The sequence below is a fragment of the Lepidochelys kempii genome, chromosome 20 (assembly GCF_965140265.1).
Source record: "Lepidochelys kempii isolate rLepKem1 chromosome 20, rLepKem1.hap2, whole genome shotgun sequence".
Classification (NCBI taxonomy): Eukaryota; Metazoa; Chordata; order Testudines; family Cheloniidae; genus Lepidochelys; species Lepidochelys kempii.
The window spans coordinates 21,381,688-21,405,972 of NC_133275.1; the positions used below are offsets into that span (position 1 = coordinate 21,381,688).

The window sequence follows — 24,285 nt, forward strand, 5'->3', positions numbered from 1 at the left end:
GCCCTAGCCCCATACTGCAGGGGAAGGGGACTCCCCACCCTCCCACCATGCCCAAGGGCCCAGCCAGACTGAGCTGGGGGATCTGAGCAGCCAGGCTGGGCCGGGTTGGATCCTCTGTCACTCGGCATCAATAAGATGAGGCAGGACGTCATCCTAAGAGACCCAGGTGGCTCTAGCGGCCCCATGAGGAAGGGTGGGAATAGCGCCCCCCACTGCAGAAAGGGCTGGGGGAAATTCTGTGGCCTGTGTTTGTTTTGTATACTGGAAACAGCTGCATGGGCCCCCGGCCCTGATCGGGGAGGTGCCGGCTGTGCCAGGTGCTGTACGCGCCCCCGGCCCTGATCGGGGAGGTGCCGGCTGTGCCAGGTGCTGTACGCGCCCCCGGCCCTGATCGGGGAGGTGCCGGCTGTGCCAGGAGCTGTACGCGCCCCCGGCCGAGATCAAGGAGGTGCTGGCTGTGCCAGGTGCTGTACGCGCCCCCAACCCACATTGGGGAGGCGCTGGCTATGCCCGGTGCTGCAGGGGCCCCCGGCCCAGATCAGGGTGCGGGGGACATTGTGCAGGCTTTGCACAGGCAATCCCTGCCCCAGAGAGCTCCCAGTCTAAACTGATAAAGGGAGGATTCATCTCATCCCCATTTTATGGCATGAGGGAAACTGAGTCACGCAGCAATTGAGTGAGGTGCCATGGGGAGTCCATGTCAGCGCTGGGAATTGAATGCAGATCTCCTGGGTCCACCCTCCCTATCTCCGTGCTGTGGGCTGGGGGGGTCAGACTCGATGGTCATTCTCATCTGGCCTCGAAATCTACAAATCCTCACTTGGTCAGGGTCAGGTGATTTTCTTTTTTTTTTTTAAGCTGCCCCCCTCCCCTCCGGCTCCTGCTGTGTCTGTTCCCTGCTGCGCTGGGCATGGCGTGAGGCCCCGACTACAGTGGCGGGCGTGTCTGGGCAGTGGTCCTGGCTGGCTGGCGCAGTCTCCCCCTCTTTGGGGAGCCGCGAGGAGATGGGTTTCTCTGCGCCGCACGGGAGCTGGGGGCCGGCGATCACGGGGTACTGGTGCTGCGAGGCGGGCGGTGCTGGGGGATGGCCGGTGAGAGGGGAGGCCATGTCTGGTTAATACAGGGGGGCGGGAAGGAATCGCGGTGTCTTTGTCTGCACATGAATAATTGACAGGCCGAGTTAATGCAGTCGATCCAACGCTCCTGTCTGCCGGGGCGTGAGGCTCGGCTCTCCGCTCCCCACAGCAGGGAGGGCGGCTGGCGGTTACGTTCCCACTGACTTCACTTGGCACAGAGTCCCTGAACCCCACCCCAGGGTGCCGAGGCTGTATCCACCCCCCGAGTCCAACCTCGCTCTCTGGCCCTCCCTCTATGGCTGCATGGCCCGTGGGGGGGGCTGTGAAGCACTAGCTGTGTAGTGGGGGGTCGTTAGATCAGATCCGTTTGCCCCCCCACCACCACCACCTGGCACTTCTCTTCCAGCTCCTGAGAACAGCTGCCAGCTTCCCCCAACTAGCGAGGAGCTCTGTGCCTGGCAAAGTGCGGGGAGGGGGGCACTACCCCCTGCTGGAACCCAGGACCTGTCCAGAGTCAGCAAGGAAACAGAACTGAGCTCTGCTAGCCTGGCGGGGGGATGCCAGGCTGGGGGGGGGGCGGAGGGAGAATCCAAGGGGGCAGGGCAGCCAACTGGGGCTTGGGATGCTGCGGTTTGATTTCCCAGATCTGCCTCCCTGTGTGGTGTGTTGCTTAATTTGCCCCTCCCTGCCTCAGTTTCCCCCTCTATACATGGGGGTGACAGCAGATCCCTCCCTCTTGGGTGGGCGGAGATAATCCATTGATGGCTATGGGGTGCCTGGCTAGAGGAGACTCCATGGGATTGGGGTGTGCCTAACTCCCTTGGGCTGTGTGGAAACCCCAGCCCTAATCCACTGGTGGCTGCATCTCAGGTGGCTCTTGGTGCCCGTCCGAGCGGTGGGGCTTTGCTCTGGGGAAGGGCAGCACAGGGCGGAGACTGGCGCGGCGCTTTCAGCACCACCGGGGAAGCGCCCGGAGCAGGCCCTGGGCAGGCAGCAGCAGTGGCAGCTCCTGGCATGTGTCGGGCATAGGGCAGGAGAGTCTATGTACGGCGCCTGGGGGCAGCAGACCCCACAGGTACCAGAGACCAGGTCTACCACTGGTGGGCTCCTCTCGGAACCTGCAGAGGGTGGAAACCAGCTCGAACCCGCAGTGGGTCAAGGAGCAGCAAATGGCTTAGTCCAGTAGCACCAGGCTGGGACTCCTGGGTTCTATTCCCCGCCGGCCATGGCACCGCCAGGCGTGTTTCCCCCTGGCCCTGGCCCCAGCACTGCCCAGCACCGTTGCTCGCAGTGGCGCTTCTGAGCGCGGCTGTTTGTTCCCTCTCTGCCACATGCCACCAACTCAGCCTCTCCGTGGACTGCCTCGTCCCCCGCTCCTGCCAGGGAGGGGCACAGGGAGCGTGGCACACCTGGGGCTTGACTCTTGCTCTTGTCTGTGCTGCTGTCAAATGGCGCTTCCCCGCTGGCTGCAGGGAACGAGGGCAGAATCGGGTGCTTTGTTTGTCGGTAGGTCCTATGTAAATACGACAATCCTTCTCCCCCCACCCCCTTTTTTTGTAACTGAATTCTGTGAAACCCAAACTCCTGCCTGGAGTTGGGACATGATCAGCCCAGCCTGGCTGAGGACACGGCACTGCCTGTCTTTCTCCCGCCAAGGGGGCCTCCCCGGCCCTTTAACTTCCTTGTGGGTGCTGCTGTCCCTTTAAACACCCCCCCCCATCTTCTAGCCCCAGCCAGGCTGAACTGCTGCAGCTGCAAAGCCATGCTGGCCAGGGTGTTGGCACCCAGCCGCCTGGGGGCACCTGGAGCCTCGGATGGCTCTGGCAGCAAGGGTGCCCACTGGCCATGAGTCCATGCCCCGGCCCTTGGCCCCAGAGCTGGGCACGGTGACCCGGGGAGGCTTTGGCTGTTGTCGTGCTCCAGGCTGGCTCTAGGCCAGGTCCCGTTCAAGGCCGCAGACCTGATGCTCAGATCCCCCCCGGTCCCATGGGACTGGCCCCAGCCCACAGTGGAGCTATCGTAGAGGCCGATGGAACTGCCTGCCACGAGGAGACTGGGGGAGGTGGTCCCAGACGACGGAACCCCTCGCCGCTAGGAGGCTGGGGCTCAGCCCACGGTGATCGGGGCTGCAGATAAACCCTCGGCTCTGTGATCAAACTTCCCTTCTTCCTGGAGACCAGCAAAATCAAAACACTGTCGTTAACAACTCCAGCTCGTTCTCTAACAGGCTGCGAAATGGGGCCGTGGGGGTGGGGAGGAATTTCTATTTTTAATACATTGGAGGTCATCCCAGAATCCCTCAGTGATTTGGGGGGGTAATTACCTGGAGAGAGGTTGCTAATTGGTGGGGTTATGGCAGCACTTAGACCTAGAGAAGCACAGACGTCCTGCCTCAGAGAGCTTCTGTTCTCAATAGCCCCATGGTGGGAGGGGAAACTGAGGCATGCAGGGCGAAGCGACTTGCCCACAGTCACCCAGCAGGGCAGTGGCAGAGCCAGGAATGGAACCCAGGCATCCTGTGTCTCAGCCTGTTGGAGCATGAGAAAATCCAATCTGTCCTGTTCTGGCTCAGGAGTATGTGTGTGTGGGGGGGCTTAACGTGCCAGTCAAGGATCACGCTAAAGGGGATGCTAGCTTGCCAGGGACAGGGTGAGGCCCAGCTAGATCGGGGTGGCTCTTGCAGTCGGGATGCAATGCAGGGGGCGCTAAAGATGGGGCTGCTTCCCCAAAGGAGGGGCAATGCCTCTGCCAGTCCCTCCGCTGGCCCCCTGCTGACCCTCAGCTCTGCCTGCCTTGCGGAGGGGCTTCCGGGCCTTCTCCCCTGCCCCTCGGTGCCGCCAGGGCAGAGGTTGGACCTGGCGTGGTTGCATTTCACACCAGAAGTGTAACTGGCCCCGTGAGCCACCAGGGAATCGAGCCCAGGGGCTCCCCATCACCAAGATCGGGTCCTTACAGCCTCTGCCTCTCTCCCCTCCGGACACTTGCTCTCCTTGGTCTGCTCACAGGGGAAATTGAGGCAAGGCTGTGGCAGCAGGGTGCCTGGAGCACTGGGGACCTGGATATGGAGAATTGACCTGGAGACCCCTAGCTATCTGAGGGCATGTGCAAAGCGAGACCAGGCCAAGACCCTGGCTCTGGGGTGGCCAAGGAGTGGGGGGGGGGATCTCTGTAAGATCCACCCCCCCCTAGTTTGGCCTCTCGTTTCCCGGCACTGATTTGAGTCTCACCAGAGTTTTTGGCCTTCTCGGTCCCAAAGGGGCAGGTGCTTGGCACTTCCTACTTTCCTAGCTTGGGGCTCCCTGGTCAGTCCTGGGAAAGCACCCCCAGCCTGGGGCAGCCCTGTTCCTCTCCCGCCTTGGCCCAGCTCCGCCTCCCCCGATTGCTCAGCCGCTTCTGCAGCTGTGGGCCCTTCCTACCTGCTGGGGGCGATGTGCTGTCAAAGCGGGGTGCCGGTTGACCTCCTCCCAGTGCCCCCCTGGGCCAGGGCGCCCCAGCCTCTTGCATAGCAGGGCAGAGGGGGGCTGCATCCTAATGGGGGTGTCTCCTGGGGGGCCCAACTACCCTGGCTGTGTAAGATCCTTGTGGAATCTGAGTGTTGGAAGGAAGTGTTCAAACCTCCCCCCCCCGGCCAGGACTCCTGGGTTCTGCAGAGCATTCTCCCTCCCGCCATCCCGGACTCCTGGGTTCTGACGTGCCGAGCAGGGGTGCCGGAGGCGGAAGCCATGGATTGGGGTTGTTATCATCACTTCAAGCCAGGGGGTGCTGCAGCCCCCAGCACCCCTAGTTCCAGCACCTCTGGTTCCAAGTGCGGCTCTAGCATTTTGAGTCTGGCCTCTTGCTTCCAGGCCGTGATCTGCAGAGTCACGGCCAGGCTTAGCCCCCGACCCGCAGTGCAGCCAGCATGGGCGGGAGGGGCAGGATCCTTCCTCCCGCCCTGACCCAGTTGGCGCCCCACAGCCCCGTTCCCCCCCCCCCCATCACTTTCCCACCACTCTCGCTCCCAAGGCTTTGTCCTTTAACTAACACGATTTGCTCCGGCCCCCTCTGAATAAACCTGCCCAGGCGCCCCCTCCCCCAGCCCGGGCCCCCAGCTCTCAGACCTGCCAGGGAAGCCGGGTGGGCTGCTGGCAGGAGGCCTGGGTGTTGCCATCGCTCCTTGCTGTAGCCCCTACTCTTGGCACTAGCCCAGCCCTGGACGCCCCTCTAGCTCTTCCGGTGCCCCTCAGTCCCGACCCGCAGCCCCTGCTAGCCCAGCCCTGGGCTCCCCTCAGTCCTCACCTGCGGGGCATGGCCAGTGCCCTCCATGCCCCCTCCATGCCAGGCATGCCAGTTTGCACCACTGCAGGCTGCACCGTGGGCCTGGCACCGAGGCCAAAGGCCCAGCGTAGGTGCAGTCAGGGGCAGTTTGCTCTGCTGGGGGTGGGCCCTATCCAGCCCATCCCCCTTGATAGCAGCCTCCAGCCAATCCCACTGCCCTGTATGGACTGGGGGCGTGTTTTTGCCCTCGGGGGCCCCATCAGCGCCCCTGAAAGGTGCCAGCTCTACCCAGTGATCCTGCTGCTCTGGGCACGCTGGGGCGCACCCACAGATGCCATGGGCAGGGCAATTGGCTGCCTGATCAGAGCTGTGACTCCCAGCAGGTCCTGCTGCCCCCCTTCCCATGACTCCGGGTGCAGAGCCGCCATGGGTGGGTGTGGGGGACACACAACCTGCCCTGCAGGATGCAATCTACCCTTCCTCACTCAGGGAGAGCAGACCCTGGGGCCAGAAACCAACATGCAGGGAGGACAGTGCGGGGGGAGGGACTCAAACAGCCCCCCCTCACACGCACTTTGGGCTGGGGGATCCGCTGGGGCCCCCCCCTCAGCGCCCACAGTCTGGCCTATACCTGAAAGGCCCAGCTGGATGCTAACCAGGGGGGTCTCCCCAACCTGGCCCCCAACCCACAGGGCAGCAGCCCAATGAGTGGCTGGCGAGGGGCATGGGGCTGCACATGTAACCCAGCCTGTGGACAGCTGGACCTGGCCCACCCCATGCTATGGGGCACTAAGCCCTGGGCTCAGTGTCCTGTGGAGAACCACCTCCCCACAAAGAGACCGGAGGTCTCCTCCTTTGCCAGGCTGCCCAATGTCTTCTACAGTAGCCTCTTTGGGTCTGGCTGCCCCCCACCCCATAATGGGTCCTGGGGGCCAGGGAGCTGCTCCTCCTCCCACCCCGTCTTCCTGCTCTGGGATCAAGCTTGGGGTCCCCCCCTTCCGTCGTGCTCAACTAGCTGTGGGGGGGGAACCCCACTGGGATGCCCCCCACAGCTAGCCCTGGGGGATTATAGGATTAGCTCCCTGGCTCCAGATCTGTCTGTTTTCCAACTGTTTTTTCCACTCTGGATTTACCCTGAGCAAATCCCCGCCCCCAGCAATTCCCCCGCCTGCAGCTTTAACCCCTCGTCCCCCAAATCCCCCTCCCCCGCCTGCAGCTTTAACCCCTCGTCCCTCCCAAATCCCCCTCCCCCGCCCGCAGCTTTAACCCCCTCGTCCCCCCCATCCCCTTCCCCCGCCTGCGGCTTTAACCCCTCAGCTCCTCCAAATCCCCCCCACCTGCGGCTTTTAGCCCTCATCCCCCCCAATCCTCCCGCCTCCAGCTTTATCCCCTCATCCTCCCCCACCCCCTGCCTGTGGCTTTAACCCTCGGCCCCCCCCCAGTCCCCCTCCCCTGCCTGTGGCTTTGACCCATCATCCCCCAGGGCAGCGCCGGCCCGTGGCAGAGAGTGACACCCAGGATCAGCCAGGCAACTTCCACCCCTGCCTCTATGGGGCAGACCGGAGCCCCATCCTCCGCTGGGGCAAGGGTCCACTTGGCGCTTGCCATGGGTTGGGCACTCAAGGAGCTGTGGCATGGAAAGGGGAAGTGGCAGAGCTGGGAAGTCTCCCCACGCAGAGCTGCGGGGAGAACCATAGAATCATAGAATATCAGGGTTGGAAGGGACCCCAGAAGGTCATCTAGTCCAACCCCCTGCTCGAAGCAGGACCAATTCCCAGTTAAATCATCCCAGCCAGGGCTTTGTCAAGCCTGACCTTAAAAACCTCTAAGGAAGGAGATTCTACCACCTCCCTAGGTAACGCATTCCAGTGTTTCACCACCCTCTTAGTGAAAAAGTTTTTCCGAATATCCAATCTAAACCTCCCCCACTGCAACTTGAGACCATTACTCCTCGTTCTGTCATCTGCTACCACTGAGAACAGTCTAGAGCCATCCTCTTTGGAACCCCCTTTCAGGTAGTTGAAAGCAGCTATCAAATCCCCACTCATTCTTCTCTTCTGCAAACTAAACAATCCCAGCTCCCTCAGCCTCTCCTCATAACTCATGTGTTCCAGTCCCCTAATCATTTTTGTTGCCCTTCGCTGGACTCTCTCCAATTTATCCACATCCTTCTTGAAGTGTGGGGCCCAAAACTGGACACAGGACTCCAGATGAGGCCTCACCAATGTCGAATAGAGGGGAACGATCACGTCCCTCGATCTGCTCGCTATGCCCCTACTTATACAACCCAGGAGTCCGGGCTCCCAGCCCCCCCGCCCCGCTCTAACCCCTCTCGGCCTGCCCTGGCCTAGATACAAAGCGCTGTCCCCTTCCAAGCTGCCTGCTCCGCTCCTGCAGCTGCTGCCTCGTTTCCTGCTCGGAGCTTTCTGTTGCTGGCACTTCATCCAGGCCGCGAAGGGTTAAGTCAGCCGAGCCTGGGATTTCCCATTCAACCGGAGCTGGGGGCGGGGGGCTGGCAGCTAGGTGTGGGGGGGCAGCTGGGCTGGAGTGGGGTGCAGGGGGCCGGGGCCTTGTGCACCCAGCCTCGAAATGAGGGGCGCAGGCCCCAGCCCCGAGCGGGGCCAGGGTGCCGCCCGTCCCTGGGAGCTGTGTGGGTGCGGCCCGGCAGCCAGCCCTGGAGCGTGGGGACAGGAGTGCTGGCAGGCAGGGCCGGTTCTTCCACTCCGGCTGGCTGCCTCCCGCCCGGCTCGATTCCTTTTCCTGCTCCCGGCCCCCAGCTGCCCCACCCCAGAAGAGGCTGCCTTCCAGGGGCAGGTGCATCCCCAGGGGTGGGGAGCTGCACCTCCCCAGCGCCTGGGATCAGCCTCCTCCTTCCTGAGCACCTGGGTTAGGGGGGCTGTGTCTGAGCTCTGCTCCCCTGGGCTAGTTGGGTGGGGCGGGCAGTCCCCCTGTGGCCCCCCAGGAGCGAGCCCTTTCCTGGCTGGGGAACGCAATGGGGGAGAGCGGTTAGCCGGGGTCAGGGCACTAAGGGGGCAGCCTAGGGCACAGACTTGGGGTGGGGGGGACACACTCCTATTCTGAGTTTGGAGGTGCAGCCTCATCTCCCAGCCTAGTGGTGCCCCACAGCGCATGGGCAGCAGCCCAGAGAAGAGCACAAGGCTCCCAGTTCTTATCCCATCCAAGGCAGGTCTCGTCCCCACCACTCTGTGCCTCAGTTTCCCCCTCTAACACAGGAGGAAACTCAGCCCCCACCTCCCGGCCCAGCGAGCCAGGCCTGGCGCCACCCACACCAGACAAGGCGGAGGGGAAGGGGTTAAGAGGCTCCGGGTGCCGGCTCAGCACAGTGGCTCCGCCCAAGTGCCAGGCCCCAGCAGATGCTGGCCAGGCCCCAAGGCCGGTTCCCACGTTGGTCATTCAGAACTCCCTGCCTGCTCCCCGCCCCGCTGCTGACCCAGTGCCATGGGAGTCACACGCCCCACTCCTCCCTCCCAGCTGCTTCACTCGCTCCGGAGTTCGGGGTCTGCAGCGTCCGGGGGGGTCCCTGGGCCATAGAGAGTCGTACGGGTTAGAGCACAGGCAAAGTGGAGGCTGTAGAGTGGGCATGCAGTAGGGACTAGTGGTTAGAGCAGGGCAGGGGGGTGCTGGGAGCCAGGATGGCTGGGTCCTATCCCCACTTCTGGGTGGGGAGTGGGGACTAGTGGTTAGAGTGGGAGAACCTGGGGGCCAGGACTCCTGGGTTCTACCCCTGCTCGGGGCGGGCAGTGATGTCCAGTAATAAGCCACTTCACCTTGGTGCCTCAGTTTCCTTCCCATCCATATGATAGATTTAGCAGCTGCCACCTCCCACGGGGATTGCACAGTTAACTGCGCCCATCCCGTCAGAGGTACTGGGGTGCAGCCCAGCGACCAGAGTCCCTGTCCCAGTGCTCCAGCCCAGGGGTGGGACTCGTCGCCCAAAGCCACGCAGGCAGGTGGGATGGTACCTGGCTGATGGGGGCTGGAAAAGAGGGGGGATCTAAGCCAGAGTGGGGGGACGGTGCTCACCTCGGTCCTACAGCGGCCCCTGAGGATGCCAAACCCCGGTATGAAAATCCCCACTAGGCTGTGCTTCCCCCAGGGTCAGGGCCAGCCGCTCCAGGAGCCAGGGGCTGTCAGCATCGGGGGTGGGGCGGGCGTTGCTGAGCCAGTGCCCAGGTGGGGAGCTGCCTCCGTCTGCCCCCGCTTCCCTTGGGGGAGCCCCTGCACCAAGACTCCTCTCTCTGTCCTGTTCCATCCCACAATCCTTTGCTCCCCACGTGCTGGCTCTCCAAAGGAGGGGCCGACGCTAGGGTTTAGCTCTTGCCGGAGTATCTGGGTGCCTCCCGCTGCAGCAGACGGAGCTGCACAGCCTAGAGCCCCTGTACAGATGGGGAAACTGAGGCACAGAGCAAGGAAGTGACTTGGCCAAAGCTGCACAGGGAGGCAGGGACTCAAACCCAGGTCGCCCTGGCCCCAGGCCAATGCTCTCCACCAGACTTCCTCAGTGCCATCCCAGAATCCTTTGCTCCAAGGTTTTGTTAAGAAGGCACCGCTGAACCAGGGCTCTGGCTTAAAGAAGTTGCTCCTAGCATTCTAGTGTTATGAGGTGTATTACGGTAGTGTATAGAGACCCCCACAGAGATTGGGGCCTGTCACTCTGGGCACTGCACAGACTCCTCCCCTCCCCCCCCAGACTGAGATCAGGGCCCCCGTTGCACTGGGCACTGCACAGACCTCTCCCCTCCCCTCCCCCCAAACTGAGATCAAGGGCCTCCTTGTGCCAGGCGCTGCACAGACCCCTCCCCTGCACAGGCCCCTCCCCCCCAGAGTGAGATGGGGGCTCCCGTGGTGATGGATGCTGCACAGACCTCTCCCCTCCCCTCCCTCCCAGAGTGAGATCAAGGGCCCCCTCGTGCCAGGCGCTGCACAGACCCCTCTCCTCCCCCGCAGTCTGAGATTGGGGCTCCCGTCGCGCTGGGCACTGCAAAGACCCCTCCTCTCCCCCCCAATGAGACCCCGCTGGCCCAGGTGAGCCTGGAAGAGAGAGGGGAAACCAGGGTCAGCGCATCACCATGCGGTGGGGGGACCAATTTGATTTACAATGGATCAGGGGCAATCCCCTCCTATGGAGACATTGGCCCAATGATTCAGGCACTACCCTGGGATATGGGAGATCTGGGTTCAAGTGCCTCTGCCACAAACTCCTTGGGTGAGCCAGCTGCTCTGTGCCTCAGTTTCCCCCATCTGTACAAGGGGGATAAAAGCCCTGCCTCGGGGGGGCGTCGGAGGATAAACATCACAGGTTGTGAGGCACCCGTATGCTCTGGGGCTGAGGGCCAGGGCGATGCCTCAGACAGACCTGCATGCCCTAGTTGACCCTTTCCTGAGGCAGGGAGACCCAGACAGGTCCCCAGAACTTGGCGGGGGGACGACACACACCCAGCCAAGACCCTGGAGTCAGTTATTTCAGCCTTGGAGCCCCAGGCCTCCCCCTGCTGGAGTCTGGATTCCCATGGATCCATTCCAGCCTGTAGGGAGGGGGGGACCCGCCCCGCCCCACACACATACATACACGGCCCCTACCTCTCCCAGAGCTTCTCGGCCCTTGCGCTGACTCGATTTCTGTCTTGGCAGCAGCCCCTTAATGAAAAGGGCCTTGAGAAATGATCAGGTTAGCCTTGGCCGGCGCTGGTGATTGAGGGAGGGCAGCGGGCAGGATGCCTGCGGCTCCCAGGACTGGCTTATGCGAGGGGGTGATGGGTGGGGGAGAGGGTGCTGGAGCTGGGGACCGGCTGGCTGGGCGAGCGTTCCCGGAGCGGGGACGTGATGGATCCTGGGTTGGGGAGAGGGTCTCTTAGCCCTGCAGGCTCCAGTGCCTTGTGGATCTCTGTGGGGGGGGGGGCTACGACCCCTCTTAGCACCCCACTCCATGCACCCCCCCTCACTCCCTTGGAGGAGGAGAAAGAAGTCAGTCTCCCTTCACGCTTCAGCCAGTCAGTGCTTTTATTTATATTATGCTGCCACCGAGATGTTACTGAGACCGCTACCCCCATCCCCACTCCCCCCAGGCCGGGAGCTGCAGGGACCCTGCATCAGAGACAGTCTCTACCTCAAAGAGGGTCCAGTCCTCGTAGACAAAGGCAGGCTCCTTTGCCCTGGTTCCTGCGTCACGTGGCCACGCGGAGCCGGGAATCGAACCCAGATTCCCCGGCCTTGACCCGCCAGCCCCTCCTTTCTCGAGCGTGGCCAGCCTGCTCCCGCCAGCCTGCTCCCGGTCTCCCGGAACAGCTGTTGCCTTGTCACATGGTAGCTCCAGCCTTTGGCAGAGGGGAGCCGGGGTTGCTGCAGCTGTCGTCCATGCCAGTGCTGCCCCCCACTTGCTCCCAGCGCTCCCGATTCCCCCAAACTCCCGACCAGCCCCGGGCACATGCCAGGGGGGTCCCTAGCCGAGATCCCGTCTCTCCCATCTGGCCTGGACTCTGAGAGAGTCTGGTACTAAACCCCCTCCCAAGACCTCTCAGCCTCGCCCGCTTGCATCGGGGCGGGGGCGTCACAGGAACGGGCTTGTGGGTCGCACTAGCAGATCAGTCTCTCTGCCCCCGGGGGGGTGGTTCATTTGCACCAGTGCACGCTGGCAATAATCATACAAAGGATGATACTCTCCAGCTCGGCTGGTCTGTAGAGCTCAGAGCACTTTCCAAAGCATCATTTGAAATCGAGGCACAGGGGGGCGACTTGTCCAAGGTCACCCAGTGGCCAGGCCAGAAACTGAGTCCCGGGGCAGCGATCTGACCACTAGGCCACACTGGGACTTGTGAATTCCCTTTGCACTGGTGAAGACTGCCCCTGTTCTGTCAAGGGGCCCTCCGCACGCTCTGCCACAACACCATGAGACTCTGCACGCTGGCTCTTTAAATCACGTCCCAAATCCCCCACGAGCCAGTGCCAGGGCTGGGCCCTGGGAAGGAAGCTGCTGCCCACCCCGGGGACTCCTGTTAAAGGCGACCTGCAGCTGGGGGCCGGTGGGCTGCCGAGAAAGGCTGCGGGGAGCCGATCTGAGTGGAGGAGAGGACGGAGTGGGCTGGCATGCTGGCTGAGCAGGGATCTGCTTGTGCCCTAGAAATACGCCGGGCAGAGAGGTGGGGGGGTGACACCTGGTGAGGCAACTAGTGAAGCCGAAGGACAACGTTGGCCCAGGAACAACCGGGGATAAACAGGCCAGGGACAGATTTGGGCTGGAAATTGGGAGGTTCCTGCCTGCTAGGGAGGGAGGGTCTGGAGCTGCCTGGCCTGAGCAACGGGGGCAGCAGAGCGAGGCGGGGAGGTTTCTGCCAGGCTGGCTGGGGGAGGAGGGCTGAGCTCGGTGCCCCAGGAGGCACCTGGAAGGAGAAATCACAGTGATGTCTCCCGAGGCTGGGCTAGGTGCCCTAAAGGGTCAAATCCCAGTGCGCTGGCCCTGCTGCAGTGAATCCGTGGGGCTGCTGGACGCACTGGCCCAGCTGCGGCTCCGTCAGCCTCCTGCACGGACCCACTTGGGGGGATCCTGGACTGACCCCAGCCCAGCCCTCGTGGGGCTCTGCAGAGCCATGTTCGGGCCAGTCTAACCCCTGCTCCGGTTCAGTTTGGTGGCAGGTGGGGCGGGGGGGCGCAACCCCATTGAACGGGGCTGCGATTTCTAGAACTCGTTTTCTGGCTCTCAGAGGTTCTGGGGGAGGAGGGGTGGCGGATGCTGGAGTGCCCCCATGTGGGGCCGTGATGGGCCACGGGTCCCTTGCAGAGCCCCAAGCCATACCCCGGCTGCCTTGTGCCACAGCGGGGCCCTCAGAGCAGGCATGCTGTAGACCCCCTAGATCAGGCCAGGACCCTGCCGAGCTGGGGCAGGTCGCCCAGGCCAGCCGTGGAGCTGGGAGGCATTCAGATCTTGCCGTCCCCCAGCTGAGTCTGCAGCTCTCTGGAGCTGGGGGTGGCAGCCCAGAGCCTGAATCTGTTACTGGGTGTGGGGGAAGGGATAGCTCAGTGGTTTGAGCATTGGCCCGCTAAACCCAGGGTTGTGAGTTCAATCCTTGAGGGGGCCATTTAGGGGATTTGGGGCAGAAACTGGGGATTGGTTCCCCTTTGAGCAGGGGGTTGGACTAGATGACCTCCTGAGGTCCCTTCCAACCCGGATATTCTATGATCTACGAGGGAGGGGCCCCTGTAGCATCCAGTGTGACAGGAGCCCCCTTGTCGGTCAGGTCAGGGGAGGGGAGGAGTCTGCAGCACCCGGCACAATGGGGGCCCTGATCTCAGTGTAGGGAGGAGGGGTCTGTGCAGTGCCTGGCACGACGGGGGGCCCTAATCCCAGAATGGGGGGGGAGGGGTCTGTGCAGTGCCTGTCACGACAGGGGCCCTGATCTCAGTCTGGGGGGAGGGGAGGGGCCTGTGCAGTGCCCAGGATCTATTTTCCCAGCAGCACTAATTCAGATGAATTTCCCCTCCAAGCTTGCCAAGTGCCGGCTCTCTCAGCTCGGGGAGTCGCCTTCCCGCCCCCGCCCCCGCCTCTCCTCTCTGCCAGGGCAGCGCCCCCACCCGCCCCCGCGCCATCGGGGCTCTGGCTCTGAGCCCCGTGGTGCCGGCGGCCAGGAGGGTGAATGGCTGCTTTGTGCTGCTCGAGGCTCAGCTGTCTGGAGACGCTGACGGGGGAACTGGGGGCGGTGCGATGGGAGCGGGAGTCCAGGGGATTGGCCCAGCAGCGGCCAGGGGCCAGTAACCCCCTGTCAGCGAGACCAAGTGCACCGGGACTATGGGCCCGGGAGGGGGTGAATTACAGACACGGCCCCATGCACTCTGGCTGGAAACGGGCACCTGTTGACTTCAGTGCCGGGCAGGTCTCATGGGCGCAAGGCACTCCGGGCCCGCTCTGCCTGGCATGGCCCAACCAACGGGCACTGGGGTCAGTGATAGCACTGGGCAGCCCACACCCCGCTGCTGCATGCCACCACTCACTGGGTGCTGCCAGAGCTGGGGGAAATGGGGGGACTGAATGAGAGGAAGGGTGGCCCAGTCGTGAGAGCACAAGAGACCCAGGAGACCTGGGTTCAAGTCCTGGCTCTGCTACAGACTCCTGGAGTGACCTCCGACATGTCCCTCAGTCAGTCTGTGCTTCAGTTTCCCCCTCTGTACAATGGGGATAAGAGCCCCATCCTGGCCCACAGGGAGTGTGAGGATAAATACAGTGAGGAGCCCAGATGCCATGGTGAAGGGAGCTCTGTAATGACCCTAGATCCTGCTCTGCTCGCTTAGGGCACCAACCCGCATTACAGGTCTTACTGGGCTTTAACTTTTTTCGTGGTGGCCCTGTGGGGGGAGCCAGAACACCTGGGTTCCATCCATCCCCAGCTCTGGGAGGGGAGTGGGGTCTAGTGGTTAGAGCAGGAGGGAGCGGGGAATCAGGACTCTTGGGTTCCGTTCCCTGCTGTGTCCCTGGTTCCCAGTACAACTTCAGGCCAATTTCTCTGTGCCTCAGCTTCCTCCCCCAGTAAGTGCGGAGATCATAAAGCCCAACCCCAGGGGTGCTTGTGGAGCTCAGTCGAGGGCTGTAAAGGGCTGTGGGAACCCGTGCCCAGGACAGAGCGATTTGGGAGCCGTCGCCCTGCGTGTGAGCCGAGGGCAGGGGGGTGAAAGTAGCTGGAGTGGGAGCCTCCAGCACAGGCCACGGGGCTGCAGGGGTAGCATTGGAGGGAGACATGGGGCTCTGGGGCAGCAGCCAAAGCCGCTTGGGATCCCAGGGTGGGAAATGCTGTGCTTGACAGATGGCCAGTTGGCTGCTTTCTGCTCCGCTCAGCCTGGTAAACCAGGGCCGTGTTATTAGGTGTATTATGATAGCACCTAGATGCCCCAGCTGAAACCAGGGCCCCATTGTGCCAGGTGCTGCCCGGACCCAAGGAGAGGCAGGCCCTGCCCTGGAGAACTCAGAGTGAATAGACCAAAGGTGGAAAAGGAAACTGAGGCACAGAGCTGCAAGGGCATTTGCCTGTGGTCACCCAGCAGTGGATAGAACCCAGGAGTCCTGATTCCTAACCACTTCCTGCCAACCCACTAGACCCCCCTCCCCTCCCCTCCCCTCCCCTCGCCGGGGATAGAACCCAGGAGTCCTGGTTCCTAACCGCTCCCCACCAACCCACTAGACCCCCCTCCCTTCCCTGAGCCGGGGATAGAACCCAGGAGTCCTGGTTCCTAACCGCTCCCCGCCAACCCACTAGACCCCCCCTCCCCTCCCTGAGCCGGGGATAGAACCCAGGAGTCCTGCGCCCTCACTCCAGCACCTCAGCCCTGGCCTTTCAGCACATTTTCTCCATTCCCCCGTCTCAGCCCTCGTGGCCTGTAAGACAGTAACAGCTACTGCCTTGGGGGCAGGCACGTCCCTAACTGTGTGGGGGACCCCGGTCCTGCTGAGCCAGGGGCCCATCTAGCTGGGTCTCCTGGCAGCAGCAGCTGCTGCAAAGGAGGGGGCAGGAACCATGCGGGCAGGGGACAGCTGCCCCCCACCCCCGGGAGATTGGGGGGAGGACGGGGGTTCAAACCCAGATCCCAGCCCTGACAATCCCCCTGGAGCCGCAGCTGCCGAGGGAAGGTTGACCAGTGGGGTGTCCCTGCAGGGGTCTGGGCTTGGTGCTTGGTGTGACGCAGCAGGGACGGGGAGTGTTGACCTGGGACTGTGGCAGGGGAGTTTCATTGGGGGATGGGAGACCTGAGAGCCTGTCCCCTGAGCCAGGACAGGGAAGGGGGAGGTAACACCTCTGCCCGGGAAACTGGACAAAGGCTGCAGGAGAGAGCCAGCTGGGGGGGGTGGCAGGGTTTGGTTTCAGTTTGGGACTGGATGGTGGAACGCAGGGAACCCCAGGGCTGGGGTCTAAGCTCCCTGCCCCCCAGAAGGACTTGACTGAGGGGTCCTGGTTGTACCCACAAGCTCTGTTTTGGACTGTGTTCCTATTGTCCAATAAACCTTCTGTTTTACTGGCTGGCTGAGAGTCACGGTGAATCCCAGGAAGAGGGGTGCAGGGCCCGGACTCCCGCACACTTCGTGACACTTGGCGTGTCCGGCTGGGGCCTTCCAAGTGCAGTTTCCAGGCTGGATCCTCAGCAGCGAGAGGCCCAGTGACGTGGGCAGCAGCGCAGCCAGGGCGGGTGGGCACCGGCTGGGGGTCGAGCTCCAGAGTAAGCAGGGCACTGGGTGCTTGTGGGCTTTGGAGAAGCCAGTTCTGGTGTGAGCTGGGCAAGCCAGGATGCTGGGTGTGAAGCCAGATTAGCTGTACTGTTTCTTTAAATAACGTTAAAGGCGCCAGCGGGGGTGGGGAAAGGAGCCATGGGGTCAAGATGTCACATTGGTGGGGCAGGCTCTAAAATCTGAAATAGCAAACGGGTCACCCCGTTGATGGCTGCTGGGCGTGAGCAGGGTCTGTGGATATGGGTGAGGGTTTGCAATTGGAGCATGGTTATGCCGGCATCACCAGGGGGCGCTGTTACACAGCCTGACATACTCTTCGTGTGCGAGCGAGTGTTCAGTCTCTGTAGACTTGCTGCTGGTGGCATTGACCTGCCCACGCTTCGTAGGGGAGCTGCTGCAAGCAGCAAGGGAGTTTGCTCCCAGCCTGGGTCTCCCTAGTGAGAGCCAGTGCTTGGGGCAGAGTCACTCCCTGGGCACCAGACGTGGGTGCAGGGCTGAGATCCAGGGTTGCCCTGCATGCTGTTGTGCCCACCTCTGCCCCAGGACTGGGGCAGGGACAATAAACTAGTTGAACTGAGGGACTCCCCAGGCACTGCACCATCGATTCCTCCCCCAAGAGGAAACCTCCCTGTAGGGCCCGGCCCCCTGCTGCAGCTCAGCGGAGGGGGTGACAACACTTAACCCTTCCCCAGTGTGTTAGCACTGCCCAGATGTGAGCCAGTTATCTGCTGGCAGGAAGCAAGGTCTGTATCATTCTCACCATTGTGCTGATGGGGAAACTGAGGCACGGAGAGGCAGTGACTTGCCCCAGGTCACCCAGCGGCAGAGCCGGGACTGGAACCCGGGGCCATCCCTACTGAGTTCCCTGCTTCTCAGGAGCAATTAGAATCATGGAATATCAGGATTGGAAGGGACCTCAGGAGATCATCTAGTCCAACCCCCTGCTCAAAGGAGGACCAATCCCCAATTTTTGCCCCAGATCCCTAAATGGCCCCCTCAAGGATTGAAGTCATAACCCTGGGTTTAGCAGGCCAGTGCTCAAACCACTGAGTTATCCCTCTCCCCACTGAGTTATCCCTCCTTTTGAATCCGAGCCAGGCGGTGCTGTCAGCTCCATGTTGGCTGCTATTGTAGAATCACTCTGGATGTTCCCGACCCTCGGCCTCGCAGCTCCCTCGGGAAACCCCCCAGTGCTGTGACTGGCAGACCAGGGGCCGATGGGGGGAGTTAGGGTGGAAGGTGCATTGGGCAGCTGATGGCTGGAGAAGATGCGCTGGGTGGGCTCCTCGAAGGACGAGGTGTCTGCTGAAGGGAACCAGATCACCAGGCTGCCGGGTTTCCTGCCAGCAGCTCCGGGCATGGGGCCGGGGATCCAGCTAGCCAAGGACAGGGACGGGTCCTCCTAGCCAGTAGCTCGTTTTTTCACTCCTTTTAAAGGGCTGCGTCACTCTGGTCACGGGCTGAGCCGGCCTCTGTCCGTCCCGGAGATCGTAGCCTGAACTCCCAGAGCGAGCTCTCATCTTGGGGGCTTGGCTCCCCATTCCCTGGCCAAGCCCAGCGAGGGGGAGGGAGGTTACTACAGCAGCCAAGCAGGACCCGGGGCTGGGGGATTCCCTGCTGCAAGCTGAGGGATGTATTTCCCCCCTAGCATGGCATTGGGGTCAGCACTGACTGTGAGGGAAGAGCGCTCTTGCTGAGACCCCCACCCTGCTCCCTGCAGCACAGCGCCCCCTAGCGCTGCTCTGGAGCTAGCATTGACTGCAGGGGAGAGCGCCCCCTGCTGAGCCCCCCTGCTCCCTGCAGGACAGCACCCCCTAGCTCTGCACCAAGCCAGCACCGCCTGCCGGGGAGCTCGAGTGAGTCAGCCGCTCTCGTTTCCTGCAGCCGGAGATCTCCTGACGAGGCACTGACCCTGTGATCTGGCCACATGCCAGCGCTGGGTGGAGCTGCCCAGCCAGCGCCCTGGGACACTCGGGTGCCGTTCCCAGGGAGTTCCATCCCCTTCCCCTTGCCCAGTGATGGAGCAGCGCAGAGGGGGGTGGCCTCTTGCTCCCGCTCACCCCTGACAGCCAGGGGCTGGCCCCGGTACAGGCTGCTGGCCCCGGGCCTGCTGGCCTTTCCAGGAGCTGCCGGGATTTGAGAGAGACTCCAGCCTCTTCCTGTGACTCACTGCAGCCTGATCTGTGCTGGGATTCGTCTCACATGGTGACCCCCCCACCCCCCGCCATGCAGGCCCCGGGTGCAGAGAGGAAGAGCTGCTGTTTGCACCCGTGCAGCTGGCCCCTTGCCTTCGGGGCAGACCCCGGCTTTGTCAGCTAGTGTGTGGGGGCGGCGGCACCAGGGGGTTGCAACTGGGGCCAGTCCCCGGGCCAGAAGGGCCCCCGCCCCCACTTGACTGGTGCTGAGTCTCCGCAGTAACAGGGCCTGCTGCAGCTGTTTGGGCCGTGTGCCGGGACCTGGCCTGGCCTTGGCTAAGCAGCTTTGGCCTGGGTCCGGCGCTGGATGGGAGACCTCAAACCAATGGTTAGGGAGAGGCTCTCTCCAGGCGAGTCTGTTGGCCCCCCTGTGACACGAGGGGGCGCTGCAGGGTGGGGGGTTCAGCAGGGGATGCTTTCTCGCCTTCCAGTCTGTGCTGGCCCCAATGTCCCCATGTGGCACTAGGGGGTGCTGTGGGGTGGGGTGCTCAATAGGGAGTGCCCCAGCATGGCACTAGGGGGCAATGCGCTGCAGGGGGTGGGGTGGGCAGCTCAATAGGGGGTGGCACTAGGGGGCGCTGTGCTGCAGGGAATGAGGGGGGAGGGGTTCAAGTCACCCAGCAGAGCCGGGGATGGAACCCAGGTGTCCTGTGTTCCTGCCCAGTGCTGAGCCTGTGTCGCACTGGGGCCCATCTGTAGCTCCGGGGTGGGGACAGGGCAGCCGGGCTCTTGTGCAGCAAGGTGCGGCCAGCTGGGGTGGGCACCAGGCCTAGCCTGGCTGCACTGATCTGCCGAGTTACCCAATCTGACCCCCCCCCACGCCTGTTCAACGGCTCGGGGGGCACGTGGGGAGCAGCCACCTCGACAGCTGCTCGCAGAGGGCCAGAAAAGGGAAAGGAGCTGCCCCCCCCCCCGCCCCCATGCTCTGGGTCCCATCCCCGCTCTGAGTCGGTGGACAGGAGGAAGCTGGCTGCCCGGGGCCTGTGCAGGGCTAGTGGGTCTCTAGTACAGAGTTAATCAGGGTGAAGGGAGAGTGCACCCCCCCAGCTGCCCCTGGGGTGGGACATGGGGCTGTCTATACAGGGATCCCTCACTCGGTGTTGAGATGCAGCCACCTCTGGGGTGGGACACGGGGGCTGTTTAGCTGGGATCCCTGGATGATCATCCCAGTTTTGGGACCCAGAGGGCTCTGCCTCGGGGTGTTTCTAGGGGGAGCTTGGCCAGTGTCAAGGGCCCCCATGTGCAGAGTTGGGGACAGCATGTTCGGGGGAGCATTGCCTGGGGGGTGCAGTTTGCAGCCACTCAAGGCATAGTCCGGGGAGCTTCTGGAGGGGCGTGGGGTTGGGCCGTTTGGTCCCTGGGGGCGAGAGCTCAGTGGGGTTCTCCCTGGGGGCATTTGGGGGTCAGCCTCAAGCTCCGAGCCTGGCTTTGGGGGGCTGCACCTGTGGGAGTCTCCCCCTCCCCCGTTACCCCTTTGGGCCCAGGCCTGGGGGGGGCCGGATCCCGCGGTGCTCGGGGTGGCTGGAGGCAGTGCTGAGATGCGGGAAGGGGAAGTGGTTTTGTGACGGGGGGAGGGGGGAGTGATAGATTCCGAGCGGCAGGAGGGCGGGTGTGGCCCAGCACACGGACCCAAGGACGGACGGGGGTCCTGGCCTGGATCCCCCCCAGGGCCAGGATGTCGTTCTCCGAGTCAGACTCCTGCTCTGAGCACGATCTGGAGGTACCCAGCAGGATGGGAGCCCCAGGGGGGCATGAATTGCCCCTGTCCCGCTGCCCTGGCACAATGGAGACGGGGAGGGTGGCAAAGGGGCTGTGGGGGGCCCCCTGAGGGGAGGGGAATCAGCCAACCGCCACCCCATAAAATAAAATATGGCTCTGCAAGGCAGGGCACGGTGTGGGCCTGGTGGGGGATGGGAACCAGGGTGGGGCTGGTACTTGGGTGGCACCATGCAGGGGGCACGGTGCATTTCCTTCCCGGCCATCGCTGCTGCTACTGCGCCAGCTGCCTGCAATCGGCCGCGGGAGGAAGGGACGGGGTTCCGCCCCCATCTAGGCCCCCACGCCGCCATCTTCTAGCCAGCCGCCCCCCCCCCCACTGCTCCCCCGAGAGGCCATGGCGGCTCCGGGGTGGTGCGTTGTTAACAAAGGAGCCTCTCCCCTCGGCTCTGCCACGTTCCAGGGGGTGGGGGGCTGCAGTGCCAGGGCTGATTACTGAGTGCCCAGGGGGCGCGGAGGGGTGGAAATCCCACTGGCAATGGGAAAACCAGCCGCCAGCGCCCTGGCAGTGGGGCCGGGAGCCGGCTGGGCTGTCTGGGAGCATCCTGGACACAGATTTCCAGAGGACCCCCCCGCCTGACCCCTCCCCAGAGACCCTCGCCCAGCTGTCTCTGTGCCCAGAGATGAGCTGGTATTGTCCATATTATAGTAGGGCCTACAGGCCCCAACTAGGATCACCCCTGCTCCCTGGTCATTGTGCCGGGCACTACCCAGACCCCAACGGAGATCAGGTCCCCGGTAGTGCCAGGCGCTGCCCAGACCCCGACTGAGCTCGGTACAGAGGGCTGGGATGGGGCGGGGGAGGCCGTGAGCACAGGGGGAATTGAGGGGCTGTTGGGCCAGCACATGCAGGAGTCTAGAGGGGCAGGTGGGGGGCGGGTAGGGGGCTGTCAGGGGTTGGGGGCATTCGTGGAGGCAGGTGGCAGGGAGGGGGCTGTCGGCATAGAGGCTGTTGCAGAGAAGCCGTAGAAGTGGGAAGTAGGGAGGCGGTTGTTGGGGGGCAGCAGTGGAGGTGGGTGGGAGGAAGTTGGAGCAGTTGTGGAGGTGGGGGGGCCAGGTGGGGGGCTGTTGGGGGTGCAGTCGTGGAGGTGGGCAGCAGGGAGAGGGCTATTGGGGTGCAGTCATGGAGGTGGGGGCCCAGGGAAGGGGCTGCCAGGGGGTGGGGGACTGTCGGGGGGCAGTCGTGGAGGTGGGCGGCAGGGAGGGGGCGGTCAGGGGCTTGGGGTCTGTCAGAGTGCAGTCGTGGAGGTGGGCGGCAGGGAGGGGGCTGTCAGGGGCTGGGGGTCTGTCGGGGAGTAGCTGTGGAGGTGGGCAGCAGGGAGGGGGCTGTCAGGGTGTAGTTGTGGAGGTGGGGGGCAGGGAGGGGGCTGTCGGGGGGCAGCCGTGGAGGTGGGGGCCCAGGGAAGAGGCTGTCAGGGGGTGGGGGACTGTCGGGGGGCAGTTGTGGAGGTGGGGGGCAGGGAGAGGGCTGTCGGGGGGCAGCCGTGGAGGTGGGCGGCAGGGAGGGGGTTGTCAGGGCGGGGGATCTGTTGGGGGGTAGCCGTGGAGATGAGCGGCAGGGAGGGGCTGTCGGGGGGCAGCCGTGGAGGTGGAGGCCCAGGGAAGGGGCTGTCAGGGGTTGGGGGACTGTCGGGGGGCAGTTGTGGAGGTGGGGGGCAGGGAGAGGGCTGTCGGGGGGCAGCCGTGGAGGTGGGCGGCAGGGAGGGGGCTGTCAGGGCGGGGGATCTGTTGGGGGTTAGCCGTGGAGGTGAGCGGCAGGGAGGGGCTGTCGGGGGGCAGCCGTGGAGGTGGAGGCCCAGGGAAGGGGCTGTCAGGGGGTGGGGGACTGTCGGGGGCAGTTCTGGTGGTGGGCAGCAGGAAGGGGGCTGTCGGGGGGCAGCCGTGGAGGTGGAGGCCCAGGGAAGGGGCTGTCAGGGGTTGGGGGACTGTCGGGGGGCAGTTCTGGTGGTGGGCAGCAGGAAGGGGGCTGTCAGGGCGGGGGATCTGTTGGGGGTTAGCCGTGGAGGTGAGCGGCAGGGAGGGGCTGTCGGGGGGCAGCCGTGGAGGTGGAGGCCCAGGGAATAGGGCTGTCAGGGGTTGGGGGACTGTCGGGGGCAGTTCTGGTGGTGGGCAGCAGGAAGGGGGCTGTCGGGGGGCAGCCGTGGAGGTGGAGGCCCAGGGAAGGGGCTGTCAGGGGTTGGGGGACTGTCGGGGGGCAGTTCTGGTGGTGGGCAGCAGGAAGGGGGCTGTCGGGGGGCAGCCATGGAGGTGGGGCAGGGCCGGGCGCTGCAAGCCCCTCACCCGCGCTCTCCCCCGCAGGGCGAGCAGAGCTGGTCGGTCCTGGAGCAGCTGGCGCTCGATCCCAGCCCCGACCTGGCAGCCAGCAGCGTCCAGCAGCGCCTGGACGAGGAGAAGGACCGGATCCGGCGCGAGATCCGCAAGGAGCTGAAGATCAAGGAGGGGGCGGAGAACCTGCGCCGGGCCACCACCGACCGCCGTAACCTGGCCAGCGTGGAGAGCCTGCTGCGCGGCTCCGACCGCAAACTGCACCAGCTGCACTGCCGGCTGCAGCACCTGGACGCCCACATCATGGTCAAGGAGCCTGAGGAGAGCGGAGGTCAGGGGGCAGGGGCATGGCAGGGCGCTGGGAGTCATGCAGGGGTCACCGGGGGGCAGGGAGCAGGGGTCATTGCTGGAGGACACGGGGGGGGGGGGCAAGGAGCAGGGGTCAATGCCGGGGGCTCAGCCGTGCGGCTGAGTGCTAGGAGGGCTTGGGATGCTGCTAGCTCAGGGCTATCTGTCCTGGAGAGGGGGCAGGTGCAAGGGGCTGGGACAGGCAGACCCCCAGTAGTGGCCGGGGTTCATCAGGGGGCTGGGCACTACTCTTCATCCTGAGATGTGACGCAAGAAGCAGGGAAGGGAACCACGAGGCAGCAAATGCTGAACAGAACCCAGGGGAGTCTCCATCTCCAAGCAGCACTGGCCGGCAGAACTGCCCACCGCTAGGTCTCGGTGAGGCCAAGAGTTCGGCAGGATTCAAACAGGCTGGGGGGTTTGTCGGGTGTCTGGGGCTGGAATGGAGGCCTCGGGACACCTGCAGGATTGTCAGAGAGCCCCCACCCCCACCAGGTGGTGTGGTGTCATTGTATTAGCACTTGTGCCAAGATGCAGCCACCTCTGGGGTGGGACAGGTCTTTGTACAGCTCTCCAGCTGTCGGGGGCAGGAGGGCTCGGCCCTGGGAGTGGATTCCCCCATCCCCGTGGGGATTTGCCTGCCTCTAGGGTAGCTGGCAGCCTCCACCGTCAGAGACGGGATACCGGGGTAGATGGGCCCATAGAACTGCTCTGCCATGGGGATCCAGGCTGCATTGCTGAGAAGGCCCCAAGGAGGGTTAGGGGGCAGTGCAGACCCTGTGGGTCACAGCCACAGCTCCCCCCCTCCCCCGGAGCATTTTCACTAGCTCCCTCCTCCCCATCCAGCTGGGAATTGACCCCCCTCGGTGTCTGACCTGAGCTCCCTGAGCGCCAGGCCCCTGTGCGGTGCCAGGGCTGTACCAACGACTGGGATTTCAAAACAGGAAGCTGCCAGATGCCACCTGCCCCAGCAGCGAATCGCGGCGCGAGCTGGAGGGTCCGAGGCAGGAAGCGACATGGCTGCTTCCTCTACTGAGCTAGAAAAACAAATGATCTGGCGCCTGCCACAGCCCCTCCCAGCCCAGCAGCCCCGAGTGCCCCCCCCCCCCATCCCGAGAAAGTCCATCTGCTTCATTATGACTTA

At 63.7% G+C, this 24,285-nt stretch overlaps 1 protein-coding gene across 2 annotated transcripts in view; it reads left to right on the forward strand.

Annotated features, from left to right (window-relative positions):
• Positions 1-24,285, forward strand: part of PKN1 (protein kinase N1) — a 50,809-nt gene that overhangs the window by 4,588 nt on the left and 21,936 nt on the right. Inside the window, exons 1-2 of one of the 2 annotated variants that reach the window (XM_073319359.1) lie at positions 20,337-20,472; positions 22,827-23,124. In XM_073319359.1, coding sequence (XP_073175460.1) covers positions 20,428-20,472; positions 22,827-23,124 — 343 coding nt within the window. In that variant the 5' untranslated portion in view covers positions 20,337-20,427. Of the gene's footprint in view, positions 1-20,336; positions 20,473-22,826; positions 23,125-24,285 lie in introns of those variants that run through there. The other variant, XM_073319358.1, reaches the window with a different exon arrangement.